At 36.8% G+C, this 20,854-nt stretch overlaps 1 protein-coding gene across 1 annotated transcript in view; it reads left to right on the plus strand.

The window, feature by feature from the left end:
• Positions 1–20,854, plus strand: part of SPHKAP (SPHK1 interactor, AKAP domain containing) — a 112,235-nt gene that overhangs the window by 27,297 nt on the left and 64,084 nt on the right. The window contains exon 3 of the mRNA XM_060105920.1: positions 8,041–8,148. Coding sequence (XP_059961903.1) covers positions 8,041–8,148 — 108 coding nt within the window. The remainder of the gene's footprint in view (positions 1–8,040; positions 8,149–20,854) is intronic.

Raw genomic sequence — 20,854 nt, forward strand, 5'->3', positions numbered from 1 at the left:
TGACAAAGGATTAATCTCCAAAATTTATAAGCAGCTCATGCAGCTCAATAACAAAAAAACAAACAACCCAATCCAAAAATGGGCAGAAGACCTAAATAGACATTTCTCCACAGAAGATATACAGACTGCCAACAAACACATGAAAGGATGCTCAACATCTTTACTCATTAGAGAAATGCAAATCAAAACTACAGTGAGATATCATCTCACACCAGTCAGAATGGCCATCATCAAAAAATCTAGAAACAATCAATGCTGGAGAGGGTGTGGAAAAAAGGGAACACTCTTGCACTGCTGGTGGGAATGTGAATTAGTACAGCCGCTATGGAGAATGGTATGGAGGTTCCTTAAAAAACTACAAATAGGGCTTCCCTGGTTGCGCAGTGGTTGAGAGTTCGCCTGCCGATGCAGGGGACACGTGTTCGTGCTCCGGTCCGGGAAGATCCCACATGCCACGGAGTGGCTGGGCCCGTGAGCCATGGCCGTTGAGCCTGCGCGTCCGGAGCCTGTGCTCCGCAACGGGAGAGGCCACAACAGTGAGAGGCCCACATACCTAAAAAAAAAAAAAAAAAAAACTACAAATAGAAGTACCATATGACCCAGCAATCCCACTACTGGGCATATACCCTGAGAAAACCATAATTCAAAAAGAGACATGTACCAAAATGTTCATAGCAGCCCTATTTACAATAGCCCGGAGATGGAAACAACCTAAGTGTCCATCATCGGATGAATGGATAAAGAAGATGTGGCACATATATACAATGGAATATTACTCAGCCATAAAAAGAAATGAAATTGAGCTATTTGTAATGAGGTGGATGGACCTAGAGTCTGTCATACAGAGTGAAGTAAGTCAGAAAGAGAAAGACAAATACTGTATGCTAACACATATATATGGAATTTAAGAAAAAAAAATGTCATGAAGAACATAGGGGTAAGATAGGAATAAAGACACAGACCTACTAGAGAATGGACTTGAGGATATGGGGAGGGGGAAGGGTAAGCTGTGACAAAGTGAAAGAGCGGCATGGACATATATACACTACCAAACGTAAGGTAGATAGCTAGTGGGAAGCAGCCGCATAGCACAGGGAGATCAGCTCGGTGCTTTGTGACCGCCTGGAGGGGTGGGATAGGGAGGGTGGGAGGGAGACGCAAAAGGGAGGGGATATGGAAACATATGTATGTGTATAACTGATTATATTTGTTATAAAACAAAACAAACAAAAAAAGTGTATTTCAGTGCTCCTTTATTTACTGCTGGGTTTCCATGCCAGATTTTAAGTTCCATAAATGTGGAGATCGAGTCTGCATTATTCACTATTGTATTACCCAGAGACTAGTCTATAGCATGTACTTAAATGTTAAGTGAATTAAAGAAAAAATTAGAGCAGAATATAAGACTAGAAACAGATAAAGAGGTGTTCCAGATGGCACAGACATTTCAAGCCAGGGTAAGAGAGAATTGTTCTTCCATTAACTGCAAATACAGAAGTCAGGGAGTCAGCTTTCTTTTAAGGGCCAGAATTGGGGAGGGAAAGGTTTGGGTTCAGACACAAAGAGTCCAAGGTGACAACAGGAGATCCAAGAAAAATAACTAACAGATAGAACTGTGAAAAGCCAAGCTCTAGGGAAAGGTCAAAGATGAAGTCGTAGACCAGTGAGTCATCCTCCCAGGCGGGAATTAGTACCCTGGGAGTCAGTAAGATCTCTGATGAAAAGGGTTGTGAGGGGTGGAAAGAGCAACACGCTGAGGCCCTATGCAGAGGGGATACTCCCTTTTAGGGCATCAGAGAGGAAAGCTACTTAGAAAGAGAGACATGTTCTCCCAACCTTCTCCAACATCCCCAGACAACTCAGATGCATCTTTCAACTTGACATGAGGGTCAAGTGCACTGTCTCAACCTTCTGCAGGTTGAACTGGCTACTCCATCCTGGGTGATCTCTGACACAGATCGTCCTGATCAAAGCACCTGCTTTCTCTATCACGAGCCTGTCAACGCTTGTTCTCCCCTCTTAGAGTTTAATTTCCAAGGCACAGCAGTCATTTTGTTCATCTTAATATTCCCAGTGTCAAACATCAAAAGAGTTCAGTGAACCTCTGTTGACCGAATATTGAGTGAAGGAGGAAATGGGAGAAGCAAGAGGGGTAAAATAAAAATGGAGCACCACAAATACAAATAAAAAGAAACTGCCAGGTGCTGTGTGGAGATCAAGAAAATGTGTTGTCTAAATTTTACTGCATTCTTATAATAAAAGCCATCACCTATCAATTGCCTACTCTGTTAAGAGGGTAGTCCTTCATGAACCTTCTCTTATTTGAGCCTTGGAATAACTTTTTGAAGTGCCTGTAATCATCCTCCTGTAATAAATACAAAAACTAAGTCCTGCAGAAGCTAAATGACTCGCCCAAGATCACTCAGTAAGTGATGAGATGGAAGAGAATATCAGCTCTGCCTCCAAACCTGTGACTAACCTTAAATTACTGTCTTCTCCAATCTAATTACTACTTTTTTTTTTTCTGCCCAGCAATGTTTAGAGCTGTGTCCAGGTTACCAGGAGTCCATTTTCCCCTCCCCATGCCATATCAATACTAAATTCCTACAACTTGGTTCTCTATATAAAAAAGGAAAGTCACTGTACAAGAGAGCAGAACAATCTTTCTTCATTGCTTAGGACACTCATGAAATTTTAAGAGAAAATGTGCCATTGTTATTTCAAACTAGCGAATGCACAGCATGTTTGTTATTAGCTCTTCATCTGAAATAACTGAACCTGCAGCTAAAAATAGCAGATAAATGAATGAACCATTGAGAGCCTGGTGAGTTTTTCTCTTTCCCTCCCCACCATCAGAAAGTGACTGTCTAAGCAGGGAGATTGTATTCATAAAGCTTCAAAATCATTAAATTCTCAAGCACATATTCTTCTTTCAAGCATTCTTCTTTTTCTAATGACTTGGCTAAACCATTACACCAAAAGCTTTTCACGGGTTAAAATTGCTTAACATATGATTCTAAGTGGTTTATTGAAGCCTGCATTTTTATTTTCTTTGCTTATTTGGCTCTTAATGTATTTGGGAATTGGAACAGCAGAAGGAATGAAAGGAGGAGGAAGGCAGAGAATTACTGATGTTCCATGTAGAGTGGCCCCTCAGATCACATGATTTAATTGTATACAAAGGACAAACTGAGGCTGGGAGCTGGTGGGTAGCCTGACCACACAGACAGTAGGGTCAGGAATGGAGCTCAAAGCTCCTGATCACCCAGACCAGGCCCATGAGGGAGAGATGGATAAATACATAGACATATGTTTGGTAGAATCCAAGGATGAGAAATTATATAATTTTACCAGCTTGCAATGGAGCCATGCCTAATGGGGGCTTTGGGACCAGAGAGCCTGGCTCAAATGCTAGCTCTCCACTAACAAGAAAATTATTGACCCCTCTAAGTCTGGGCAAACAGAATAATAATTTTTATAATAGCAAATGTTTATTGAGCACTTGCTATATGCCAAGCACTGTTTTAAGTGCATTTCACATATTAGCCCTCAAATTCTACCTTATAAATCTAGAAGTTTAATTCAGATAACATCTATTAGGGCCTTAGTCCAGAGAGCTCTCAATTAAATGTATTATTTTTTGGTCAATAATGAACAAATATAAGTATTAAATAATAATCTCTAAATATCAATGAAATGTATTTTAATTATTGATAAGATCGAATAAACTATTTTTTATTTATTTATTTATTTTTTTATTTTTTTATTTTATTTTTTTTTTGCAGTACGCGGGCCTCTCACTGCTGTGGCCTCTCCCGTTGCGGAGCACAGGCTCCGGACACACAGGCCCCACGGCCATGGCTCGCGGGCCCAGCCGCTCCGCGGCACGTGGGATCCTCCGGGATCGGGGCACGAACCCGCGTCCCCTGCATCGGCAGGCGGACTCCCAACCACTGCGCCACCAGGGAGGCCCTATTTTTTAAATTATGATGAATAAAATTCACATTTTAAAATTACACCGTGAATGAATATTCTCATGAAAGATGTTCTCCTCAAAACATTTGTTCTTAAGCAATTGAAAGATGTAGGTGGCACTTTAAATTTCACTTCCTCGCTCTGACATTTCTGTTTCCTCTAAAGCAAAGATGGACCTTTGAGAAGACACTCAGGATCCAAATGATATGGAATAGCTAAGTGAGAAGTCTTTCTAGCATTTTCCACTGAGTAAGCAGGTCCATAAAGCTGTCGACTTCCCCCCCACCTTAGGATAGGGCAGAACAAGATCTTTGTATAAGTTTTGTTATTATTTATGTTTAAAATAGGTGCAAAAAATGCCCTTATAGTAGAAGACTCAACAAATGAATCTTTCTGTGCTATTTCCCTATGTCAGAGAAGTTCAACACAGGAGAAATCTGTTAGGTAGCTGACAATTCTCTCAGTCAGCCTCATCATGAGACAGTCTTTTTCATGGCCTTGGGAATCTTGCAGTGTGGAAATGTCAGGCTGATGTCTTTCGGCATTTCCATCTCTGACTCTCTGTGTTTCACCTGGAAAATATGCCAGTCCAGCCCACCACTTTTCTGGAAGACCTAAGTGAATTGTGTCTGAACTCTGCCCCCCTCTTAGGGCTGACTTAAGACAGGAATAATTCATAAGCTCCTCTAAGTGGCAGTTGTTTTCTCTTGTTGACACACAGTTTGTTGCAACCATGATACATGTGCCTTGAATATGTTAGAATACGTTAGAATACAGAAAAAGTCCAGGGTCTAATTTCTGTGGAGTGAGCTTTGAAATGGCTAAGAACGGATTTTTAGTCAGAGGAGTTATTAAGCTGCATTGCAAACTATTCTTAACTGGTATGTTCATTTGATGCTTCCATTTTAAATCTCTAACATTATTATGATACAGAGTAAACATAGTTATGTTTACAAAAATTAGAGGTACATAACGCTTCAGAAACATACCCCAAATCACACCCATCTGTAGGGGTTATGCAAGGCAACATTGTTAAATGATTTCACTCACAGACTTGGTATCTTCAAAACTGAATTCAAAGTCCAGCTCTGAGCAGCTTGGGGCAGGAACTCAAATCTCGCTGAACCTCAAGGTCTTCATCTGCAAAATGACAATTGCCATGAAGATCCTTCTCTTTAATTCCTACCTTATAGTATTGCACTAAGGATTAAATTTAAAAGTAATAAATAAGTAAATAAATATATGAAAAATTTAACACATTTCCCAGCACATTCTAAGCACGCAAAAACTAGTCGCTGCAACCATTAATACTACAAAATGTTGAACTGAAGTTACACCTTAGGTCAGAATATTTGCTGAAGAAAATTTGTCTTCATACATCTGAAATGTTTTCAATCCACTCATTTCAGGCAAAAGCTTCCAATTTTCTATTTTCCTTTGAAGTTCGTATCAAATAGTAAAAATGAGAGCCATGTATTGAGAGGATGACTTGTCATCTTGCATGCTGAAGTGTTTGACACTTGTCATCTCACTGAATGCCCCAATGATTCCACCACCAGGTGGGTGTTACTCTCTCCATTCATGGGTGTAGAAACCTAGACTCAGGATTTTAGGCAACCACCCAAGGTCTTCCTGCTACTAATGACCAGGTTTAGATTTCAACACAGTTAGATCACTAATGTCCAGTCTCTTAAATTCTATTCTAAATATGCTGAAAGTAAAAGTGAATGGCAGTGGAGGAGGTGGACTGAGAAGCTTTTTCTTCTTTAAATAAAGTTAGTCTAGATCAATGGTTCTCAATTGTATTTTTTTGGAATCAAAATTCCTTTGCACTCTAAAAATGTTGGGAGACCTCATGAAGCTTCTGATTGTAGGGTTTACACTTATTGATATTTTCCATATTATAAATTAAAGCAAAGAAAATTTCCACATGTAAACGATATCATATGATATTTGTCTTTGTCTGACTTACTTGCAGAATCAAAAAAAATGATACAAATAAACTTATTTGCAAAACAGAAACAGACTCACAGACTTAGAGAACAAACTTATGGTTACCAAAGGGGAAAGGTGGCAGGGAAGGATAAATTGGGAGTTTGGGGTTGACATATCAATACTCTGTAATAACATAAATGGGAAAATAATTTGAAAAAGAATAGATACATGTAAACTGAATCACTTTGCTGTACACCTGAAACTAACACAGCATTGTTAATCAACTATTCTTCAATATAAAATAAAAATTATAAAAAACAGCTTTTGCTATATACTAAATTGTATTTTCAGCATATTTTGATGAAGTCTGAGGCCACATAGAAAGAAATGAAAATACTGAAACTTAAAGAAGTTATATAAAGTTATAATTCATAGAAAAAAGTTAAGAAAATTCTAAATATGTGTAATTTTAAAATAACAGTAACAATATAAATAACCATAATTTATTATTTTAACATAATTTTTAAAAAATAACAAACACATTACATGTTAACATACATATTTTTATGGAAATATCTATGTTTTCCAAAACAAAACACTTTAGTGAGAAAAATAATTTCATCTTACATTTTTAGCAAATCTTCTTAATATCTGACTTAAAAGAAGACAGCTAGACTCTCCTATTTGCTTCTGCAGTCAGCCTATTACACCATCACACCTCGTGTGGACCCTGGAGAACTCCACTGAGTACTCATGAGATGATTTGAATGAAAAGGGTGAATAAAATCTTTGTATTATAATAAGCATAGTTTGACTGCTGGACTCTCTGAAAGATCTCAGTGACCCCTAGGGGGTCTCAGCTCACACTTTAAGAACCACAGTTTAGATAAAATCTTGAAGAGACCTGAGAGCTTCCATTGCCAACTTGAGTCTGCAGTGATAACTGAATTTCGTCATTCAATTACCTTCTCATCAAAGTGTCTCTTTGTACTGTTCTGTAAAAGGATGAAAATTTGTCATCTCCAGGAATAATAAGCATTGAGTGGGAAAAATATTTAAAAAGTAATAATATCACTTAGCTGAAACAAAAATGTTATAGAAAAATGTGTTAGACATATTTGGTTAATTCAACATGCAGAGACAAAAATTAATGTACTTTAATCTTTATAGAAAAAAAGACAATCCTTCACTGTGCAAATGAAATGTAATTGAAGTGTCATTCTATTTTTGTGGCATTAACCAAAACTGATTAAATGTGTTATATTACTTAAGTGAAGGTAGTTGTCAAATAGTAGCAGACATGTACCCTAATAAAGCAGAGGGTACCAAGAGAGCATTGGAAATCTTATATAAGATGAGAAAAATCATATACAATATTTGAATAGAGTTAAGACACATCAGAAGTTGAGTCATTTGTTTGTTTATGAGATTGCATCTTCAAAATGTTTTGGCTCAGAAGTGCAATTTTTCTTCATTGCTTTAAAATCAAAGCCCAGAAACAAGGCATTTGTAAATCACAGTGTTGTTCATTTATGTATTGAAATTGATTTTGCTTTAGCATACTCCTTCTACAAGGGAAAGGGTTGTTGTAAGACACTTACTTATTCCTAATAATTTTAAAATTTAATATAGTATCCTAAGTGTTCTAGAAGAACTGTGCCCTATTTCACAGATATATTAGCAAAGCTGAAGAACTAAAGAATCATAATTTCGGTAACAGTATTGTGCCAAATGGAGAAACTACATTTTTTAATGGAAAATTTTCATATTGTAGAATGTAAAAGAGTTCCAACACTTAAATGAAGTTTGATTCCCCATTGCCAATTGAACCATACCCCAAAAAAATCACTTGACTGCAAATTATGTAAAAGTCACAGGTATACTGAAGTTTCCAGATGTTGAATTAGATGAGAGAAAAAAACAACAGTATTCACTTCAATGTATCCCTCTAAAGTGGATTCTTGGTTGAATATTTTACACACTCTAGAGGTGCTGTTATCCTGGAAGTTTTTTCTAATATCCAGATGCTCTGAGGCAAACAAAACACTTACAGATTCTTCAGAAAAGAGTTCCTTGTTTAAATAGAAAATCTTGCCAATAACACTGAGAAGTTTGTCTTGGTTCCTTCAGGTTCTCCGCAGCAACAGCCTGCTGGAATCTACAGACTACTGGCTTCAGAATCAGAGGACACCCTGCCAAATTGGTTTTGTGGAAGACAAGTCTGAAAACTGTGCTTCTGTAAGTAAACACAACTCTGGGGATGCAGGCTGAGAAAGTGGGGAGTCGGGCATATGTACTCATACCAAAGACATAATCATTAGGTACAAGATTTGGAAAGCATGTTTTTGAAAATACATAACTGGTTTATACAGTGTTAACAAAATAACAGGCAGAAACTCATGTTTCTTCTGCTTTGCTCATCTCAACAGGTAAATTAATCTTATCATTTCTCTGAAAAGGAAAAAACGATGTTTTCATTTTCAAAACTGACGGTGTAAAAGATTCAGAAATAGCATCGTATGATGAGAAATAAAAGCCTGTTCAAGAGTGCTCTTGGATTCTTTTTAATATATTTTATAACTCCTACTAGTAGGTATTTTTCAACATGAAAACTGTATAAAAATATTCTACCATTCTTATAAGTTATAGTCATTATTTGAAAACATTTTCAACATAAGAAATATACAGGCATGCTTTTTAATATCATATACTGGATCTGAGCTTTACGTATAAAATCCTCCTTTTCAAGGGAAGAGACGTCCTTATAGATAAATATTTCTTGTGGCTTAGAATGTAAGGGCGTATTGTTGATACGAGAAATCAACAACGTGATTTCTCCTTCCTATATGAAATAGTCTGCTTCCTATATGTTCTACAAAACTATATGTTTCATTTTAACTGCAATCACCTAGCTCTTATGGGCTCATGATTATAGAGACTGGGGGAGAATATTTCCAAAGAGGAGAGAATAGTAATTCTCATGACTAAGTTGACAGCATCAGCTCTGAGCTATTCCTGGAGGTAAGTTGCATGCCAGCATTTCTGTTAAAAGAAAAAAAAAGGAAGCTGAAAATGGTATGGAGGAGCTTTTTACATATAATGAGCAGAACCAGAACTGGCAGACAGAGGATGTAAAACATTTCACACTGCAGAGTCTCATAGCACAAGGAAAGCAGAGTCCATTCAACAGACATAATTCAATCTTTTTGTTTAGGCAAAATGATTTTGATCCTGCTATTTTGGGGACTTTTTAATCCCTTATCCAGAAAACCAGTTGTTGGCTAAAAATCTTTGGCGAAAAACGAAAAAGGATTTAGGTGGCAAGTAATTTAACAGTGATACCTTCTTTGCAAATTCAATTCTGAGATGAGGTGCAAAATTCAGGCATTTGCTGATATGGATCTCTAATTACACAGCTTTGAATTGTAAAAGGAAGAGAAATGGAGAGTAAAAGCTATCAGCATCTACACTTAAGTCAAAGTTGTCATCCAAGCAGCTCCTGTATTAAGGAGTCTGCCATTTGGAGAAGGCACCGAAGTTGGGGCACTAAAAATTGAGTAATAAAGGGCAAAGAGGTCTTTTCTAAACTTTATATTTTTGGAATCTATATTTCAGATCTACAATTAGAAATGGTAAATTTATAGCCAAATTTAAGATTACCATTGGATCTTCCTAAGTATAAGAAAACTCTACTCACAACCCCCCCAATCCCAATGAACTCAAATTTGGACTTAAAACTGTATGACCTTATTTCTTAATTCTTTGTCCCTTTATAGTTTCAGATGACATCAGTGAGCTTGAGCTAACTGATTCATACTGCCGTTCTGGTTCTTTCTATACTTCCCCAAAGGGGAAAAATCTAAACACAAGTAAAAGGCATACTGGAAGATTAGTTTTCCTGCAAGAGTTTATAATAAATGAAACTGACACAAGTGTTAAAAATTGTCCATGACTCTAAACTGTAAAAAAATTTCAGAATCCCTATGAAAAATGAACCCTAATCTCTCAAAAAGTATCTTGTAGTTACTTTTTCTTAGTTTATGAGTCCTTTCTCTCTTTCTTACTTGGCACAGATTTCTAGGGTGAGGAGAAGAAACAGAATCCAGAGCTGGACATTGCTGAGGGGAAGATATTATCCAGAGAAAAATAGAGTTGATCAACAGCAATGCTTGACAGGACAAGGATCTCTTGATCAAAATAGCCATACACAAGGAAGGAGTCACTAAAATGGTCAGGGAAAAAGTACTTAATTCCTTTTCAAAACAAATTATCCACAAAAAGATAACAATGGAGTTGTAATTTAAATTAAAAAATAGAACTGTACTTTAAAATAATATCTTGATTAAAGTTTAATTTAAAAAATTAGTCTAATGAAATAATCCCAAATCTAAATCTATTAACAAATAATCACAACAGATTCTGAGGAACTTGTAGCAAAGCTGTCCCATATTTTATTGCTTTATACTCTATTCATAACTCTGGGGTACCCCACTCTATGTTCATTGTTGCTTCTTTAACTCATTTCTTCCTGATCAAACTTAGTAGTCAACTTTTTTATATCCAACTTTGATTGGCTTGGTATCCATCATACTGAACTCCAAGTATCTGGATTTGCAGTTTCTTAGAATTAAGTGCCTCCAAGGACCAATGTTTTCTGAATTCAAGATGTTCATCTAGAATTTTTATTGAGGGACAGTCTCAGGCATAGAAACCCTTCAGGGTGTTATGGGCATGGGTCAGTACAGCTGTTTGTTCTCAAGCATCAAACAAGCTTCAAAAATAAGTTTTGGTCATTATCTCAATAAAGAACTGCTTTCATTTCACAGGTAAAATGCGGTGTCTTAGTGAAGAGCAGTTTGAAGCTGTCAGAAATGGGCACTCTGTAATGACCTATATGGGAAAAGAATCTAAAAAAGAGTGGATATATGTATATGTATAACTGATTCACTTTGTTGTATAGCAGAAACTAACACATTGTAAATCAACTATACTCCTATAAAAAATTTTTAAAAAAGAAATACTATAGGCCAGCCAAACATGAAGTCTGACTCAGAAGGCCCCTGAAATTTACCCTTAAATTTTTTCCAAAAGATATCAAATATGAAAACTGTGGTTTTGTTTTTGTAAATAGAGTTCTCCAATCAAACTATACAATTTTATTTTATTTCTGATTTGCCATTCTGAGAAAAAAAATCATATACCAACCTTCACTGTGTTCTTTTTTTAACGTAATTGTTTAAAAGGGAAATGTGGAGGAGGAAAATGAAATTGGAAGCCAATGTTCAAACCCAACAGCAGAAGCATTATCTTAGTAGAGGCCCTTAACATGAGTGGTAGGATTTGGACTTTTCAGGACCCTTGACTTTTTTAAATTAAAAACTAATTTAATTACTTTTTAAGCCCCTATTCCTCTTCACTAGAATTTAATTTTTTATATTTCAAGGACCATCTTTTGGTTTAATGCTTCATTAAATTACCTTGACAATTCACATTCTTTCTCTTTTTTTTAAATTTGAACAGACATATTTACAAAAGAAATTGAACATATAGTTTTCTTTTTTTTTTTTAAATTGGAGTATAGTTGCTATTCATAGTTACAGTCGGACTCTTTCCTTACTGATCATTTTAAGACTTTTGTCTATCATCATCCCGCAAGTAAATTATAGCCTCTAGACTGCATTTTAATCGATGAATCATGGCATTTGAAAATGTGTTACATTTGCCATAAATTTGTAAATAAATGAATCAGATTCTCAAGCAACCTTCAACATTCCATACATGATATTGTAAAACTACGAAGATATTTGACAGCTGTTCAGTGAGTCTCTGATGCGAATGCAACCCAGTGGCAACAATGACAAATGATATCTTGAATGACTGCTTTTTATTTTATATTATTTCTCCAAATATATCTGGACCTAGTCTATTCTGAAACTTAATAGAAAAGTTAAAGAAGAGACAAACACCCCACTTGAGAAGTTGGTCTATGGAAAAATCTAGATTTACATGATTAAGGAAATATATAATTATAGAACTGTGAAGAGACATTTACATTATCTAGTTCAGATATTTATCAAGTTTTCAAATAACTTTTAATATTTTTTTCTAAAAAAATCTACTTTTATACTTATTTTTTAATTCTTTAGACTTACAGAAAAATTGCATGAAGAGGACAAAGAATTCCCAGATTCCCTAAATGCTAAAATTTTACTGCATTAGCTTTACCCTCTCCTTTGTGCATGCATTTATTGATACCTCTGTGTGTAAACATACATATATGATTCTTTACTAAAACTTTTGAGAATGGCATGATGCCCCTTTATCTCTACATACTTCAGTGTGAAATGTAAATATTTTAAACTCAGGTTGAACCCAGAGTTGCAGAAACCCTTGTTTAGGCTACTAATTCAGTTCATTGACTTTGTTTACTGCCTCAAGGAATTACAATGTACAATCTAAGCAATATTCTTTAAATATTTATTCAACGATTTTCAAAGAGAAGCTAAATGCTGCCTGCATAAAAGTGAAAAATCAAACAATGGTGGCAGAGTCAGCCAGACTAAACAAAACAGAAGCTCTAGATAAAAGAGACAAAGCAAGACTGCACTGGGGCAGTAGAGCTGGTCCATGTGACCTCATCTCACCTTGGGCATTAGCTCCAGACACATTTTAAAAATCCAAGAGTCCCAGAGAAAACTTTTGAGTCTCAGTCAAATGAGAGTTCCACTGAACATTCCCAAGCTTCTAGAAGCCAATAAATTAGAAAGGACACTTTATTGGGAAGCATGACACAGAAGGATGGTAGAGAAAAGAGTCTGCCACCAGAGAAACTAGGTGGCTCTATATCCACGAAAGTCATATGTAAGAAACCAAAACCTAGAAAAATGATCAATAAAACTGAGAAGGAGATTTTGATAAATAATTTAAGGGCTGAACTTAAAGTGTGTGGCCAAATAATACAGTAGTAATTTGGAGGTAGGTGTTAGACCTAGTCCATAATATTTATCAATGTCTTAGATCCTGAAACTATTAAAGAGAAACATTTTATAAGTTTATTTTGATTGAAAATTGAGTCCAAATTCTATCTTATAAGTTGTAGGTAAAATGTTACATAATAAAAATTAAGATCACTGACTTTGTTTACTGCCTCAAGGAATTATAATGTATTTCTAAGCATTAAATAAGTGGATTGAGACTTCCAATAATTCATAATAGAAATAAAAGCTCACAACATAATTATTAATTTAAAATATGCTTCAAAACTGTACATATTGTATATTAAACAGGACATGTTCTTAGAGGAAAACATAGGCAGAACACTCTATGACATAAATCACAGCAAGATCCTTTTTGACCCACCTCCTAGAGAAATGGAAATAAAAACAAAAATAAACAAATGGGACCTAATGAAATTTAAAAGCTTTTGCACAGCAAAAGAAACCATAAACAAGGTGAAGACAACCCTCAGAATGGGAGAAAGTATTTGCAAATGAAGCAACTGACAAAGGATTAATCTCCAAAATTTACAAGCAGCTCATGAAGCTCAATATCAAAAAAACAAAAACCCAATCCAAAAATGGGCAGAAGACATAAATAGACATTTCTCCAAAGAAGATATACAGATTGCCAAGAGGCACATGAAAGGATGCTTAACATCACCAATCATTAGAGAAATGCAAATCAAAACTACAGTGAGGTATCATCTCACACCAGTCAGAATGGCCATCATCAAAAAATCTAGAAACAATAAATGCTGGAGACGGTGTGGAGAAAAGGGAACCCTCTTGCACTGGTGGTGGGAATGTAAATTGATACAGCCACTATAGAGAACAGTTATGGAGGTCCCTTAAAAAACTAAAAATAGAGCTACCATATGACCCAGCAATCCCACTACTTGGTATATAACCAGAGAAAACCATAATTCAAAAAGAGTCATGTACCGCAATGTTCATTGCAGCACTATTTACAATAGACAGGACATGGAAGCAAGCAACCTAAGTGTCCGTCGACAGATGAATGGATAAAGAAGATGTGACACATTTATACAATGTTACTCAGCCATAAAAAGAAACAAAATTGAGTTATTTGTAGTGAGGTGGATGGACCTAGAGTCTGTCATACAGAGTGAAGTAAGTCAGAAAGAGAAAAACAAATACCGTATGCTAACACATATATATGGAATCTAAACAAACAAACAAACAAAAAAAGTGGTTCTAATGAACCTAGGGGCAGGACAGGAATAAAGACACAGACGTAGAGAATGAACTTGAGGACATGGGGAGGGGGAAGGGTAAGCTGTGACAAAGCGAGAGAGTGGCATGGACATATATGCACCACCAAATGTAAAATAGATAGCTAGTGGGAAGCAGCCGCATAGCACAGGGAGATCAGCTCAGTGCTTTGTGACCACCTAGAGGGTGGGATAGGGAGGGTGGGAGGGAGATGCAAGAGGGAGGGGATATGGGGATATATGTATATGTATAGCTGATTCACTTTGTTGTACAACAGAAACTAACACAACATTAGAAAGCAATTATACTCCAATAAAGATGTTTAAAAAAAAAAGGACAGGTTAATGAATTGAATGAAGGAAAGATAAGTCAAGGATAACTTCTACGATTTTGGTGTAAGCTCCTAGGTGGATGGAAGTTTCATTTACTGTGATGGGGAAGACTGGGGAGGTGGGGAATCGGTTGGAGGTAGGAGGAGGGGGTGATGCTGGGTGTCTCTTACTCATCCAAGTGGAAATCCAGCCTGATAGTTGTATTACAAATGGGAGTTTTTGGCAAGATCAGGGAGAGAGAGGTAAGAGATTTGAGGGTCTTCAGAGTGACCCTCAGAAAGTAGAGAAGATCAGTCACACCAGGAAGAATGTGTGGATGAAGAAAGGAGCTTATAACTGAGAGCTGGGGTGTTCTGATAAGTGCACATACAGGGATCTCTATCTTCGGGGTCCCCTCAAAAGCAAGAGATTATTTGTTAAGCATGTAAGCCGAGTTTCAAGTACATAATAGTGGTATTTTTGCCACTAAATATACAGACAGATGAATAGACCTGAGTGTAATTTTAAACCTGGGTGTTCAAACCATTCCTCAAATTTTTTAAAATTCCTTTTGACAGAAGAATGCATCATTATAATAGCTCAGATTTGGTTTGGGTTTCAATTTTCATACAATTTCTGCAATTACAGTAAATTTCCTTTGAGTTGAAAGCCAATCAGTCAAGAAAAACCAACAGCAATAAACAGTGTTTCTCATTAAAATACCTTTAAGCTTCAAGGATATTGACTACATAATTTCGATATTTTTTTAGCAGAATTATGTGTTTGGTTTAACTTGTCTTTCTTAATCAATTTTTCCAAAGTACCAGGAAAACTAGTTAGAAGTAATAGCGTTAATTTTTTTTCACAACTTAGAGACAAGTTTAAAAACAAACAAATAAATAAATAAGAGGAAGAAATACAAAAGTGGGCCTGGCTAATGCCCACCATAGGATGTCTGTTTTCAGTTCCAAGCCTCTGGAGAACAATTTCTCTCTTTTATAACAATGAGACAAGCTCACCCTAGGCCTTTATTAGGAAATGAGAAAGTGCTACAAGCAGAATTCCTGCCCTTCCATCCTTGGATATTACACTCTTTTTAAGGCCAGAGACAGCCCTCACTGTATATTCCAGACAGTACCTGGCATGTCAGCTGGTCCATAGCATCTGTGATGTTGGTGGAATTTAATTGGATTATCTGGAGTCATTCAATGTACTTTCCAGAAGCATCTGAATTGACTGAAAGGAGTGAAGGAAACTTTGCCCATTGCTAAGTTATGTCTCAGGCTTGATTTAATAGTATACAATCAGTTAAGCAGACAGTCTGTCAGCAGTAGGTAGGGTAGTTTGGCTAAGTACCCAGGAATGAATTCTTCTAGGGAGGGTCTCTCAACCTTCAGTACCATTGCCATATTAAGCTGGATAATTCTTTATCACAGGGGCTTTCCTGTTCATCGTAGGCTATTTAGCAACATCCCTGGCCTCTACCCACTAGATGCCAGTAGCACCTACTCTCCGGTTGTAACAACCAAAAATGTCTCCAGGTATCACCAACTTCCCCTGGCTGGGGAAGGTGGGCAAGGGGCAGCATCACAGCCAGTTGCAACTGCTGCTCTCAAGTTTCTGAAATTTTAAGCTCTAGTCTCCCCTAAGGTACCTCCTATTCATGTGTTTCAACCTGAGCTGCCACCTCACTCTTGCACAGACATGGAAAGGAAACAGCCTCTGCTTCCCCCAAAAGATCCCAGTCCTCTTGTTGCTCTCATCAAAGGCCATGTGCACCAGGAGGAAGGACTGAAAGTGAAAGGTTCATGAGACAGTCAAAGCCGGTTCAGGACACCTGCCTGTAGGTCAAGATCAATTAATTTATGGCCATTGCTTCTACCACCAAACAGAATTCAGTACCACTTGGACATCCCAGGCAACCAATTTTTAGACTGAGATGTATTATTTTTACTTTTAACTTATTTTCTTTCTTTTATCAAATATAATGCAATTTCATAACAGAACATTTGAAAGCAATAAGAAAGAAAAGCTCCCTAACTCTACTAGTTAATGGATCTACTCTTGACACTGGTTATTTCCTTCCACACTTTTCCCCACAAGCTAAAAAGAGCAGGCATGTCAATTCACCTTGATTCCAAATGCTAATACAGGTCTTGGGTTGAAGATCTTCTAATATTTCAAAATAAGTCAGAAATCTAGTTTTCTACATGAAATCTGATTTCTAAATGTTGGCCAGCACTAAAATTTTCTTTCAAAACAGACCACCCGTATCAGATGGAATCAGCTGGTGGGACTCGTTTCTGACATCTGTCATTTCATCTTGTGTCCACCTGGCCTCATTCTTGTTACCTGCTAACTTCTATGTGCATTTGAATTTAGGATCCCTGTCACTAAACAATCTCTCAAGTGCTTTCCAGCTCAAAAACTGTATGAGTCCAGGACCAAGTACATTACTAGAACTTCCTTTCTCACTACCTGAATTAGCTTGTCCAAAATGTTACCACTCTCCACAAGCAGACAATACCACCCTCTGTGGCCTGATTCTCAGAGGATGATTTAGAAAATACAGTCTTACCTAACTGGGAATATAAAGGACAGTGGACATGAATTATACCAATTTATTTATATGTGTATATAAATATATAGTGTGTATTCTATTGAAATATATTATATATATAAATACACATTACATATATACACTATATACACATTATATATATATATATATATTTCTGTTGAAATGTTGTTCTGGTAAGTAAGCAATTGACTCCATGAAGACCTAACAAAGAAAGAATGGTCCAAAAGATAAAAATCAATCCTGTAAGTACATTTGCACCCAAACATCCAGTTCAAGATCCTCCACCATCTGCCCTTTCCAAATTTACCTCTCAGTCAGCCCTCAATTTCTCTCACCACCCTTTCCCTGGGTTCATTAGAATACTTGCCCTTCTTCAAACACCTATGTCCCTTTGCCCATTCTGTTTCTGTACCCCAGGTTGCCCTGGAACCAGCCTGCTGCCTCAAAAATTCTTACAGACTTTTCAGTCAATCTGTGTTTATACAAAACAGTCATTTCAACTTTTCTGTCAACTTTTAATCATTACTTATTTAGGACAATTGGGGAAACAATATTGCATTATTTCTTTCAGATTAATTCCTGGGGGACTTACTATAATTTCCTGCATTACTGACTTCACTGGGAACTGATAGCTAGTTTGTCAATTACTTCAATATTGTATTCTTTCAAAATTGCTTTGTCTTAAAAGAGAACAAATGTCATCATTCTTAATGAAAGTACTCTCCACCACAGCATTCTTACATGTACACATATATTTACATATATACTTCTCCCCTTCCTTATAAATACTTATGTTACTCCTAATCCTCTTTAAAAAGCAAATATTAAAACAAACAAAACACTTCCTTTGACCCTATCTCCCTGTGAAACCATTCACCCTATGTTCCTTCTTCTCTTGACCACCAGACTTAAAAACTAACAAAAAGTGTATTGTCTCTACTATCTGGCTACTATCTGGCTATCTTATATTTCTGCTAAAATTGCTCTTATTTGTGACAGCAAATCCACTAACGTGTTGTCACTGCTTATGTTCCTTAGCTTTGAGCAGAACTAACTAAACATATACCCCACCCAGCTTCTGAAGACTGGCTATTTTTTCCATAGCTTCAGGAACTTCATACTCTCTTTTAATTATTTCCTTACCTCTAGGATCATTTCTTCTTTGTCTTATTCCTGGACTTCTGCTCCCCACAACCTTGCACTTAAATGTGGCTTTTCCCAAAGGTCTTTGCAAAAGCCTGTCCTTTCTTGCTCACAGCTCTCACTGGATCATTCATCCTTACCTCATGGCTTCAGCCACATCTGTATACCAATGACCACCATCTCAGGACTACAGACTTATTTCTAAGTGCCTGTTAGATACACGCACCTGAAAATCTCAAAAATAGCCATAGTCAACATAACTTGGGTATATTCCAAAAATATGTTCCTCCTCCCAAAATTTCTATTGATAGTTTTGTAATCTACACATTTTCCCAAGCTATAGTCCTCCGAATCACATTCATCTTATTTTTCTCCCTCACGCTTCATTTCCAATTGGTTATCAAAAGTTGCTTTTATTTTTCAGTTCTGGCTGTGCCTTTTCAGCCCCACTGTCACTATTTTATTGTTTAATGCCCCACATGTTTCTTCTAAAAATTAATGTGCAAAAATCTAAAGCAAACACAGAAAGCAAAAATCAAAAAAACAAAGAAGTCCTTAGCAACCTTAAAAGGCCACTGATATCTTGGTATCTTTTTCTCCTGAATTCCTTTGTAGCATCAAATTCCTAGACTTACTTTAAGATTCCAGTGGTACAAACAATTACATTACCAGTCCCCTACTACCACCCTCAGCGTCATATAATTCCTCCAGGGACTGCTGAGTCAATTCAGTATCTAATTCAAGACCATGACTCTAATTTTTAATTGAATGAAGATGAATTCCAAGGAAATATGAATATGATTCACCACTGTTATCCTAGTTTTTAAAGTACTATGCTAATGACAGACCAATGATGAAGCACTTTGACATTGGTACTATTTGACACTGGGAACACAATCACAGTATGGATTTGACAGAGCCTAGTGGTAGCACCAAAATAAAATAGCTCTTGGTGAGTGTATTTACATCACATGTTAAACAAACAGAATGTACTAGAGTTCTCCTATTCTGCCAAACTAAGTGACTAAAGTTCCACTGGTGAAATTGCAGAACCCAAGAGCTGGAATAAACCTGGGAAGATATATTGCTCACTCTATTCACTTTTCAGGTGAGAAAACAAAATAACAATAAGGAGGAAGATTGCTTAAAGCCACAAATTAACTTAATAGCAAGGCCAGGTCTAAAGCCCAAATCCACCAGCTCCTAGCACAGTGAGTACAGCACTTTTTCAATATTCTGATAGATACCACCATATAAAATATAATAATTTTATTAAAAAGGAATAAAATGTACTATTTCTTTATTGTAGGATTATTTTATTTGAGGCATAAAAGATTTTTATTACTAAGCTATGCTGAAGACACTAAGTTATTGAAAAGTTCCAAGATCCTTAGCTTTGTCACATTTTGTATATAAGATATTGTCAGATTATATCTAAGATATAGCTAGTTATATCATTCATAGGTATAAATGTCATTAAAGTTTGGTGTGTCTGTACCATCAACTAAAGCAACATAGCCTTTGGTCACCTCAAGTGACAGTGCCTACACTTACTGCTCGAGCTGGCATTCATTGGGTCTTATGATGTGCAAACTACTCTACCAGAATTTCTGAGGTATATAAAAATATGTGCAAAAATTCTCTGCATCTTAAAAAGCACAGAAAACTGGACATTTTAAACAATATGTCATAGAAACTCTGGATACTGCCCCACTCTCCTAGGCTTATTTTGTTGTTGTTTTTCTTTTTTTATTTGACTGGATTTACTTAGTGAAGTTTATTTCCTTCTCATAGTGTGAAGTCTTTGGTGTCACTCCTCAGAGATTCACAGCCTTGGGCCTCTGCACAGTCACCTAGGATGACACTCGTCCTAGCAGGTCTCTCTTTGACTGTCTCTTTCTCTGATCTTTCTTTTAAGCTGCCTGCCTGTTTAATTTGGTATTACTTTCTTACCTGTCAGACTCCACTATTTGCCAGTTGATTACTCTATTGCTTCTAAAAATGCCCTGGAGTATAAATTGCTCAGCAGTCTGATGCAATTAAATTTGAGCAGGTATACTTTCTGAAATCAGTTCTGAATTTTGTTCTGACCCTATGAGGGTTCTTCTTAGATATCTCTCTTTCTAGTTCTCTCTAGTAAACTAGCTGACTTAAGGTTTAACTTGTTGCTCTTAATTAATAGAAGCTATTTTTTTGAGGATGCCCTTAGGCTTGAACTTCCCCAGACACTGTCTTAAATAATCTCAGTTCTTTGGGGGAAAGCTTCTGAGCTCTCTTTTCTTATAGACTACCTCTCCTTCTGGGCAGACTCTCTAAGTGGCCACTCAGGGACTGGTTGGGGCAGTAGCCTCTGATATTCTTGGCTTTCCTCTCCCAGTTAGAACCTCTACTCTACAAGAAGCTAGAGTGAGGGTGTTCATGGACCTAGTATTCTCAGCCTTCTACATGTGAGTAGCGCCTGGGCAGGGCCCAGGTAGAGGAAATAAGCCCCCCAACTTCTTGGTTTCACTCACCGGGAATTTAACCTCTTCTATTTGGAGTTGGAGGGGATGAGAAATGCCAGCAGTTTCTGACTCTCAGTGAGATACAGTAACCCTTGTTTGGGAGCTGAGGGGAGAGGAGGCCCAAACGGAGCCTCTATCAAGTTGAACTGTGGAAGGAGAGGCAGGGTAAAGGAG

The sequence above is a fragment of the Mesoplodon densirostris genome, chromosome 8 (assembly GCF_025265405.1).
Source record: "Mesoplodon densirostris isolate mMesDen1 chromosome 8, mMesDen1 primary haplotype, whole genome shotgun sequence".
NCBI classification, from domain to species: domain Eukaryota; kingdom Metazoa; phylum Chordata; class Mammalia; order Artiodactyla; family Ziphiidae; genus Mesoplodon; species Mesoplodon densirostris.